Raw genomic sequence first — 11,017 nt, 5'->3', positions numbered from 1 at the left:
AAAGCAGAAAGTTGGTAAGGAGATGCTGCAAAAAAAGGAGAAGGGCTGGCATTAGCACACTTAGCAGGGATGATTATTACAAGCAATTAGGCTACATAATTGCCCTAGGAGAGGAAATCATCTGCTGCTAAGAAACAAAGAAACCTTAGTTTCTAGTAGCAGCCCCTACCAGCTGATGTGCTATTGCTCTGAAAGGCTTTATATAAGTGTATTTGTTAACCTCAATTGTGGCTATATTCAGTTTTCCTTTCAGTAAACAAGATCCCTGTAGCAGATTAGAATATTATTGCAAAATCTGAATCAGGTGGCTGCTTTCTCCTGCATTTACCAGAAAAGGAAATTTCATCTCCAGCTTCTAGAAAGAACTGCGACTCCTGAAGTTTTCCCTTGCTCTTCTGCTTCAGACAGCCATGGGAAACCTGTCCATGCTGTTTTCAGCAGGCAAGTGGTTGGCTCAGTGCAGATAAACCAGCAAGGCAATGGGGAGCTCTCTCAGGCTGGGGCAGGGGGAAGCCCCTTGCCCTGGGGCAGGACAGCCGGTGGGCTGGGTGGCCTGGTCACCTCAGGCTGGGATCCCCAGCACCGAAACACCCCTGCAGCCACTGCACTTTTGGCACTTCAGAGCAACAGCCAGTGACATACCTGCTACTTTGTCCTGCTTTTACTTCAGCCCCTATCAAAGAGGCACTGCAGAAACATAAGGGAGGTAATCAAACCTTACAGACAGGCCACTGCGAAAACCTGGAGCAGCCCTCTCCTGCATGGGGAAGCAGCACAGATACATCTGCAGCTGCAGGATCTGCAGAGACAGCAATACAGGATGTGGGTCTAAGGGGGAGAAATGCAGGTTTGGGACATGGGGAACCAGTTCTTGCAAAATGCCCTCAACCAACCAAGGCTTGAGCAGTAACGTCAGCACTTCTGGGAGCAGAGTGTGTTCCAGCATCTTCCCCACAAGGTCCTCTTGGATCTGACCTGCATGTGTTTATTATCATAATTAACACTGCAATTTGCTTTAAATGACATACCACAGTAAGTTATTAGTAATTCAGGTGAAGGTACAGAGAGGCCAGTCAAATGTTTACCTCGTAAACAAAGCACCGTATTAGCCTTCAGTTCCATGCAGGTGACCACCTGCAACTTACGTGAAGCAGTCAGGCTGTTACAATGTCTATGAGCTCTGGACGTTTCCTGGTTTCCTCTGGATGTGTATCTTAATGGCTGATTGTGCATGCTGCCTGACGCTGTTTCTGTAACTGAAGCTCTTAGGTATCCTTTCTCCAAAGATGATTTTCTGCTGTCCATAATAAGCTATGAGCATGCACTGCAGCCTTAGCATCAGTCAGGGCCCTGAGTTGCTCTGACCTACATGGTCACTGATTTCTCTCTTGTAGGGCTTATCTGTTTTCAAGAGCTCTGGCCTTGTGGTTCAGAAATTCATTCTGGAGCTCCCTATGAGTTCAGTGCTGCAGTCATGAGTATAGGACATATCCTTCTGCAGCCAGACTCTAGTGTTTATTTCCACACCTGATGCTTTCCACTCAGCCATATCGTTTGAGGAAGCTGTGCTTTTGAGGAAGCTGTACTTCCTCAAAAGGCAGTTTCTACCGCTTACACATTTAGGCTAGGTGAAGCCCTAGTTAGCTCATCTGGCAAACCCAGTAAAGAGCAGCATGTATGTCTTATTGGTTAGATATGGAATAATTAGGATGTCAAAACTACATTATACCATTGTTTGAGAAGCACCACTGTTAACTGCTCTGCAAGACAAGTTCTTGTACAACTCACCCACTCCCTTCGTGCTTGAATAAATTCAGTGCTACCTCCTCAGCTTCTGCCCCTCTGATGCTAAATCATGAGCCTTGATACCCATGAATTGACAATTATTGAGAAGCATAGCACAGGAAAAATATTTCTTTGAAAATGCAGACCACTTGGGAGAAGTAGGGGTAGAGGAGGTGCAAGAGTTGAGAAACTCTTCGCATAGTTTTTCAAATGTTGCTGTTGTTCTTCCACTAAGTGACCTGTCCCATGGGACGTGTGTAGCACAGCCAGACCTTCATAACACAACATCAAGTTTGTTTGTTGGTTTGTTTTTTCTGTTAAAACAGGCAAGCTTGCAGAAAGTGCTTGCAGTAGAGTTACAATGGTAATTCATCTTCTGACAAAAGATGGAGAAGATCACATAGAGACAAAATGCAACCCTATTTGAACGGTGTCAGATTTGAACCATTCTGCATCTTCTTCCTGTGTGTATATGCAGTGATGCTTAAGGGTGAGATGCTTTTTTATAGACATACCATGAGGGCACCTATACTGCATTCAGGCAAATGCATTGTGTCTCTTTTGGAAATATGTCTGAATTATCTTATGAGTACAGCTATCATGATTCATTGCTAGCATTATTTATCTGCGTATTTAATTTAGCTACCCAGCTCCTCTAGTGCTTCTCCGGACTTAGCTCTAAATAAGGGTATTTTTTTGCATATAACACATACCTTGAAGTGAAGAAAACCTTACTAAATTTCAAAAGTACCTTTGCATAGGGATAATAACATCCTTCCCAATTAAACACTACTTTCACATGTGTTACAGGCCATGCATAAGACCTATGCACCTGAAAAAAAAATAATTTAGATTTTTATAAAAGCAACCGAACAGCACTTCTTTAAATGCACTTAAATCAAGAAACCAGATTCTGGATTGGAAAGCACATCTTTCCAGAGAGCCACAGTCTACCTTTGCTTTAAATTAGACTTGCTAGCCAGGTGGTTAAAGACACCTAGAACAATTTTTGTCATCATGTGTAATAGGCAGAAATCATGCTTCTGTTAGCCATGGACCTGAAGCACTACCAAGCATCTGTGGCTCCTTTTGACTCGGTGAAGCAGTGATCCATGCAAAGTTGAGGCATCAGTGGGGTGAGTGGTTCCTACCCCAGACAGGGCAAGCCCATCTGTCATATATCCGCAGCACTCCAGGAGAGGTAACATCTGAATAACACAGCCACTTAGCACAAACCATGCAGTGCTTGTTACTGTTTTCTTCCTCCACAGTTTATTTGAAGAACTTCATAGGGCTACAGTAACAGAGCACTGTGTGAGACAGAGAACACCTGTATTAGTAAAGGATACAACTGATAGTTTGGAAAACGTGAAGTGCTTTACCATCCTTCTGGTTTTAACTTAATCCAACTAGCTTGCACTTCATTGCTCACTTTCCACAAACGTGCCTTCAACAGTATGAAACGACCTATAACGACAGTATGAATTCTTTTGATTCATTAACTCTTACATGCAGAAAAACAGCCTTCAGTAAGGAGTTTTTTTCTACCACAGGCCACCTTAGAGCATAGAAATGTTGAACACCACCTATAGACAATAGCATTGGAGCAAGATTTCACATCCTCCAATTCAGTCGCTATCACCTCCTACAACTCAAGATGGATCATCTTGCACTTACCTATATTTTTTAAATGGTTTGTGACACTGTAACATTTTAATGCAGTGATTCAGATCTCAGTGTAGTATTTTCCTTTGGGGTACAGTCCTATTCAGCCTTATGACATCTGGAAATTATCTGCAAGAAAGTCCAGCCACACAATGAGTGGCAACTGAAGAGGAGAGGTTCCATGCTGGGGACAGCCCCTGCTTTGGCCCACACAGCGCTCGCACGATGGCCTTACTGTCCTATGAGCTGTCATGATAGTGGGGCAGGATCACCATGCATGGCCCATGAAGCCACCTGCTCCTCAGGCACAAAGGCAATGGGCCAGGCAAAGCTGTCCTGGTGCTGCCAGTTGGGCAGTGCTAGTCTGTGACAAAAAAAAAGCCTTTGGCAACCACTTCTAGAAATAGTCCCATTCATCCTTCTTGCCTCAGAAACAATTAAGTTCAGCAAGCTGCTGCCAAAGCAGTTTTTTAACCCTGTTAATTCAAGAGCATGCAATTGTTTAAAGCAAATTGGTATGTGTACTACACTAAAACCTCTTCTTTTATGAAAAGTAGGCCAATGCGTTCCTCTTTTTTTATTGCCAAGAAGTGACTATTTATTTTTAATCAGCAAATAATTGTGCTGTATATATCTAAAGTGTGGTCCCATGAACTGAATACTCAATGGCAGCTGGAAAGCATTAGCTGGTCCCTTAGAGTATTTCTTCTGGCTTGGTTTCTTCCAAGAGAAATTGCACGCTCCAACTCTGTTCTACCATGTGAACCAAAGCAGGTTAGCAGACAAAGATGGACAGGTTCATTTCAGCCACTCAACCAATCTATGCAAGAGCACTTATGGAGCTGTGCCCCATGTACCCATTCTTTAGCAGAAGAGTAAAGCCAAGTCTGGTATGCAGGTTTATGGCTCTGCAGCTAAATAAGCTAGTTGGAGAGTTCTGTCTCTGGGCTCACAGCTGAGCATGTAAGTATCTGAAAGTGCATAGTAGGTATCTAATTGAGGTGCCTTGTTTCTGGAAGATATATTAATACTTTGTGCCTTAGTTATTTAGTTAGGTATTTAAACAGAAATTAAGGAGCACCACTGCTTTCTGCTGGCTTCAGTAGGATGTGAAAGCTGGCTGCTGTATCTTAGATGCCTCAAAACAGGGAGTAGGAAGCAAACCTTAAATTCACTGTTCTGAAAATTCTTAATTTCACTTGTGTGGTGGGACAGTAAAAATTGCTTCTGATACTGGAATTCACCTTGGGTGTTTTTGTTTATCACTATTCAGCAATGAATTTAGCATGTGGGACTTTCTACAGAGAGTTACAGCAACTCTTCTCGAAAAGAGGGTGGCAGGCAGGAAATACTAAATCAGTCAGTAAACCTCTTGTTACATATATCTCTATAGGTATCTTTCCAAAGCAGAAAAAAAAGAAGTTGCACAAACTAGTTTCGAATCAGCAGTATGCACTTATAGTAACTTTTCAAAGTCATGATTTCAAAGGAAAGTTAGCTCTAAAGAGAGGACTAGACACACAGAAGAAAATAAATCCATTTTTTCTATGCCTAAAAATCAGAAAATAAGCATGGCAAAATAATTATATGCCAGAGCAGTAGGAGATTGGAGGATATTTTACAGCAACTACAACTGGCATGTCTGGAATCTGATTATACTTTTAAAAACACTAATACATTCTAATTAATACTTCACATATACTCTAATTCTTTTAATTATTCTTAATGTTGTGTATAAGGGTATCTTACTGCAGGACAATGAAGAACAATAGGAGAATAGAACAATTTGCTCATTCAGTATGAAATAATTACACCCAAAGCATTAACTCTGCTTTTCCAATGTCCTATCACTGCATGTTCAGACTTTACAAAGTGAGCAAATCATACCTGCCATAATGAAATGGATAAGGAATGAGCAGGAATGAGAAGCAGTTTTCATAAAAACCTGTGCAAATAATGGTTCTGGTGAGGAGTATGCGCTGTCTGAACAGCTCCATCCCTCCACTAAACTGCGTTTCTGCCACGGCTGCTTACAATGAGTGAGGTCCTGTGGATGCACAGGCATGAGCACAGCTGTCCACAATGTGTGTTCCTGCAAGGAATACAATATTCACACAGCCTTCTCCACACATCCATCTTGCTCACTCACGTGATATCATTTGCTTCCAATAGTAATAGGCTGTGTACCTGCCATGGTTTAACCTGAGCACACACTGCTCTCTCTGATGACAGGAAATGCCAGAGCTGGAGTGAACAGATTTTTTGAGATTAGCCAGGTATCTCTTATGTGTCAGACAGCGCCATGGCATGTTTCTGCCACCAGCATTTTTGCAGATTGTTGAACACACGTTAATTCAAACAGCTTCCACCTACGATTAAAACCCCACCGGTCTGCAGAATTCTACAGCTGCAAAGAAGGCATGTCAGCTCCCCTTCACTAAGCATCCAGTGCTATAAATGCTGTTTGAGCAGATCGTCTAGCACATGCACAGATTTTATGCAAACATTATTCTGTGCAGCAGTTTGCCTGCCTCTTTGTAATATACTTTTTATTATCTTCCCTTTTGTATTTGCTACTCAACAGCCGAGATTTTACAACAGCACTGTTTACAACAATTGCATCCTGTGTGCCAGTATGTATATATATCCTGATAAGATGATAAGGTAGTTAATTCATTGAAAAGAGTAATTCACATGAAGAGAAGATCATCATCTATAACCACAAAAGAGAGAAAAGTAAACTGATGCAGAGAAGTGTAATAGGAAGAAAACAGCATTAAGAGAAGAAAACAGCATATGAGTGGAAATTCCTGTCAGTCAGCTCTTATTAGATGGTATAGACACCCAGGCAGAGAAATGTAAACCCATTGCTGAAAAAAAAAAAAAAAAAGAAACTTTATTCATTACTTCATAAGAAAAAAAGAAAAAAGTGCTTAGAAGTATAGAAGATATAGACAGCATAACACAAATGTCTACGATTACAGTATTTAAGCACAGAGTTTTGATCACCTAGTGGTGCACAAGTGGAGGGCTTGACAGAAATGAGATCTTCAAGAAGCAGAGGCAGAAGCATCACCACTCTGCAACTGCACTCTGTGTCCTGCACCTCCTGATGTGTCACTAGGCTGGCCTGTGATCTGGGGAACCACATTTACTCAGCCTCAGTCTCCTCCCCAAAGTCCCCAGAGGTGGCCCACCGTGGCACAGAGCACGCTAGCCTGTGAAGGCCACGTTGCAGAGCTGGGATGCAAGCACACCATCTGAGCTTCCAGCAGCTCGTGCCAGCCCTGCCAACCCATAGTGCCAATGCCGGGGCACTTGTGCCTCCTGTTAAGGGAGGTCCAGGGGCCCGTGCTCGCACAGAGGTTGCTGTCCTCACCCTCCAGATCCCTCAGATACCTGACAAAACACCCCAGATATTTGGTGAGCTGACCAGCATCTCCTGGCCAGCTGTCCCCACAGCAGCCGGGAACACCCAGGTCTACTGCCTATCGTTAACAACCACACAGCTCCTTCCACGGTTTGGTATCTGAGCACATAAAGATGAAGTCTACTTGTATCAGGAAATACCAGCTGCTAAATTTTTGCTACATTAAGTAGCATTGATCATTACAGATATTTGTAGCAACACATAACTTGCAAGTTGCAGCTGCCTTTGGCTGCAACGCTGCATTAATAACATTTGCAGGCCAACTCAGGTTTAACACTATTCATGTTACAGTGGATCTGTGTTGAGCCAGAAGGGATTTCAGAAGAACTGTATGGGTCACTAAAATAAGAAATTGTGCACTCTTGTGAGGCACAACTTACAGCTTCACAAGACTACTGGGGAGGCAAAGGTCAGCCTCCCATCTGCCGAGGGACTGGACACAACATCCTCACAAAGGGATTTTGGTGCTGCCTCATTAATTTCGTTGTTTGATGTGCTTCTTCCATAAAAGCTGGAAATTCAAACTTCCTACCAGGTACAACTATCTATGCCTACTGTCTCAGAAAACAAATCGGTTGCATTTCTTCTCTGCTATACTTTAATTGTATACATAATTGTAAACATAATTGTATACATGCTAGAGAACTTCCACCTTCTCAGGCTTCTATTTAAACCACTCAAGGCTGTAAAGTACTGCTTATAATTTACACAGAAGTTGATTTCAGGACAGTTCACCTTAATCTGGTTTTGGCTCTGAGTGCTGATTAGGCCCCAAGCAAAGAACAGAAATATTTTTCTCTGCTGTAAAACCATTCAAAATGAAGCAACCTGCATTTGCTAAGGGAAAATTATAAAAATCTACAATAAAGCATCCAGACCTGATATTTTCTATGTATCAAGGCAATTGCCTCAAAGGCAGTTTCTGTTTTCACAGCTGTGAAAGCTGTTTATTCTCTTAGCTCCTCCGTGTGAGTTTTCCCAAAGTCCTAGAGCAGACATCAGTTGATGAGTTCAGGTTAAGTAGAAAAACAGGCTGTGCAGAAACTCCTGTATCTGAAGTGTAAAGAGGGAATGCTTGCAGAAGTCTGAGGCCCCTTACAGTGTTTGTTTCAGCCTGAACTCTGGTCATGTTGCCATCCTACAGCCTCTTGTAATAGGAGGGCAAGCACTGCTAGATACCTCCTGTAGAAGGGAGCGTGTTCCAGGAATGCTGGAGCAGAATTTGAACTTTCCTTATTGGGAACAATGAAAGTGAGAGCAAGCAGCTTCCCAGAATCTACAACTGCAGAAATGACCACTTTTCAGCAAGTGCTCCTGTCAATCACTGCATGTCAGCCTAGGGGAAATGCAATTGTGATAACTAAGTATTTTTAGTGTCTATAGAGGAAGTGAGTAGTCTAGCTTTCTTGCTCTCTGGAGAAGGGATCACTACTATGCCATTTTAATAACAAGTCTTGGAGCACACATATAGATCATGCACAAAAGAGGGGGCTGAGGGAGTGATTTTTTTTCTCTTTTAACACAGGGCTAAAAAAGCCCACTCATATTAACTTCCCATGACAGGATCTCTGAAAAAAAGCCTCACCATTTTTAAATTGTTTTGGAGTGAATTGGTGTTGTCATGCAATTAGGTTTTGCAGAACTGGCTTCTGGAGTGACAGCTTCTATTGTTACAGCATATGGCAATCAGAGAGCAGCTTGTGGCAGATGTGATGTTTATTCACTATTAGCTAGTTTTAGATTTAACGATGTCATTTTAATCAAAGCAAGTGTTAGATGTATTTGACATCTAAGGAGTTTTGCAGCCTCCCCCCCCCCCCCATCATGTTTAAACTGCTTCTGTCAAGTGGGAGTACTGCAGCTCTGAATGAGTCTTACTAAGTCATATTTAAGAACTAATGATACTATTTACAGGATCTCCATCTTCCAAAAAATCCGTATTTCCACCATTGTATTGTGTTGCCCCACTAGACTACAAAGACCACCTATTACAATAGGTGAGCTCATTAAGCATGCAGCTCCTTAGTCTTGCAAGCTGTTGCAATAAGCAGCTGTTGCAAGAGGGTAAAAGGCTGAATTATCAACTTAGGCAGCACAGCTCTCCATTCAGCAGGCCCAAGAGAGAAAGTATTAGAGCAACAGCTCCATTAGTGTGAGGTATACCTTTGACAACAGCACACAAGCAAAACATCAGTGGAATTTTAGTGACATGCTTCCCCACCCAGTAAGCAAGACATTCCCAGAAGTTAATTGTCAAAAGATTTATTATGAAAGCTTCAACAGCAGCAAATAGTTCAATAGAAATTATTGCATTATTAAACTAATACTGCAGAGTGACCCAAGAGGCCTGTTAAAGTCTACTTTGGAATCTAATTTAGTAACCAGGTAGTCCATCAAAACTGAAACTTCCTTCTGCGTTTTGCAGATAACATGAACAGCTCCTAGTTAAATACTCTGTCCAGTCCTTCTCGAAAGATTTGGCCCACTCCGCTCAACTTTCTCTCTGCCTTCTGAAACAGCTCCACTTGACCAGGAAACTTGCAATACTTCGTTTAGTTCCATGGTATGTCAGCCTTTCCACGGTTGCAGCCTACTGAGGCTCACTAGTGAGGCGAGCTGTTCTCTTTCTCCTCTGTAAGAGCCCACTGCATGCCAGTCTGAGTGACTTTAATCCAGTCTCTTGACCAGGCTAATCCATGGAATCAGCAGCTTGTTGCACAATGGTGAACCCATACCATGTAGAGAATGCAACAAAGGTTTCAGCCTCCCCAGATGCACTGGGTCACCATCACTCAGGCAGGGGGACAGTCGGCACCCAGTCATTGACATTTCGACTAGCTTCGCAAAAAGAGTTCAGCTTTTCTAGAGCTGGGTCCTTCCAGCCTTCTTCACTCGGGTTCTGCCAGAGAGAAAGAAGTTGCACACCATGAGCGGTGCCTGCCAGCTGAGGTCATCACAACATTTACAGAAGCATTAGCTTAGGAAGCAAGGCACTTTCGGGTTGCCCGTCCGAAAACAGCCAAAGCTGGAAGCAGTGATGTTACCCTTGCGGACAACTGAGGAAATCCACACTTACGAGAAGCGCAGCCTCCTACTACTACTCAGCTGACTTTCGGTATGGTGCGCCAAGCCCGCTTCCTTTCCCTGCCCAGAGGACGCTCCCACTACCAGCAGCTCTAACCACCCCACACGGAGTCCCGCAGCGCGAGCACAGCATTGGAGGACAGCACCCCGCTCGGCTCCTGCTGACACTCACCATGATGAGGATGCAGTGGAAGTCCCGCGGCTCCCCAGAGTCCTCGCTGGGCCCCACGATGGCAGCCAGCTTAGCCAAGTCGTTCACCCGCACGATGTCAATATCATTCTCGCAGCAGAAGGCTTGGATCAGGGTGAAGTGGATCTGCAGGGCAATGTCCCCCTCATCCTCCTCGTCCGCGGCCAGCACACAGAAGGCTACGTTATCGGGATCGCTGCAAGGGAGGATCGGTGCGTTAAGCGGCGCGGCCGGCGCTGAAAGCCCCGTGCTCAGCCCCGAACCTGCCCTCCGTACTTACACATTCATCAGCTTGGCCGACTCGTAGACGCCGGCGGTGAGGCAGCCGCGGCGCTGCGCCGACACCAGCAGCTCGTGGAGGGCCTTGCTAGCACCCTGCATCCTGCGAGCGGGAGAAGGCGCAGAGTGAGCGCTGTGCACGCCACGTCCCCACAGGCCACGCCGCTTCCCCACCGCCGGGCCCAGACCCCCAGGACGTACCAGTCGTGGTCCGTCGGCAAAGCGTGCTGTCCGTGGATCTCCTCCAGAGTCATAGCAGCGCGTGCACTCAGCTCGGCGGCTAGCGGCAGCACCTCCGAGAGACAGCTCCGCTTCCCTTCCTCGCTCTCCGCCCGAGCGCTCTGAGGCAGAAGCCGGCAAACCGCCCTATTTATAGCCCGCGCGGCCACGGCGCCCGCAGCTGGCGGCGCCTCCCGGGCCCCCATTGGCGGGCGCCGGAGAAAAGGGGGGGCGGGGGAAGGGCTTTGTTATGCTAATCGGCGCGCGCCGACGGCGGGCGGGGGTGCCCGGGTGGGGGAGGAGCTGGCGGCTCGTGCCGGGAGGCCACGTGGGGCAAGAGCGGCGGAGGGGGGGGGGGGCGGCGC

The 11,017-nt window shown here is 45.1% G+C and overlaps 1 protein-coding gene across 1 annotated transcript; it reads right to left on the bottom strand.

The window, feature by feature from the left end:
* Nucleotides 1–9,126: 9,126 nt before the first annotated feature.
* Nucleotides 9,127–10,754, bottom strand: GADD45G (growth arrest and DNA damage inducible gamma). Its single transcript, XM_057413821.1, has 4 exons — nucleotides 10,635–10,754; nucleotides 10,435–10,536; nucleotides 10,137–10,350; nucleotides 9,127–9,779 (listed from the first exon to the last, which is right to left on the bottom strand). The coding sequence occupies exons 1-4, from the start codon at nucleotides 10,685–10,687 to the stop codon at nucleotides 9,669–9,671; spliced, it is 480 nt and encodes a 159-aa protein (XP_057269804.1). The 5' UTR covers nucleotides 10,688–10,754; the 3' UTR covers nucleotides 9,127–9,668.
* Nucleotides 10,755–11,017: the final 263 nt, after the last annotated feature.

Source organism: Pezoporus wallicus, unplaced genomic scaffold (assembly GCF_028554395.1).
Source record: "Pezoporus wallicus isolate ANWC-B61680 ecotype Strahan unplaced genomic scaffold, APGP_CSIRO_Pwel_v1 contig_10094, whole genome shotgun sequence".
NCBI lineage: Eukaryota > Metazoa > Chordata > Aves > Psittaciformes > Psittacidae > Pezoporus > Pezoporus wallicus.
The sequence above is the reverse complement of the archived record's forward strand: the minus strand, read 5'-3'. Positions and strand labels throughout refer to the sequence as shown.

Coding starts and splice junctions, on each gene's coding strand:
- GADD45G (XM_057413821.1), bottom strand. CDS start 10,687: ATGACTCTGGAGGAGATCCACGGACAGCACGCTTTGCCGACGGACCAC. Junction 10,537..10,634: donor TTGCCGACGGACCACGACTG/GTACGTCCTGGG, acceptor TCCCGCTCGCAG/GATGCAGGGTGCTAGCAAGG. Junction 10,351..10,434: donor TCGGCCAAGCTGATGAATGT/GTAAGTACGGAG, acceptor CCTCCCTTGCAG/CGATCCCGATAACGTAGCCT.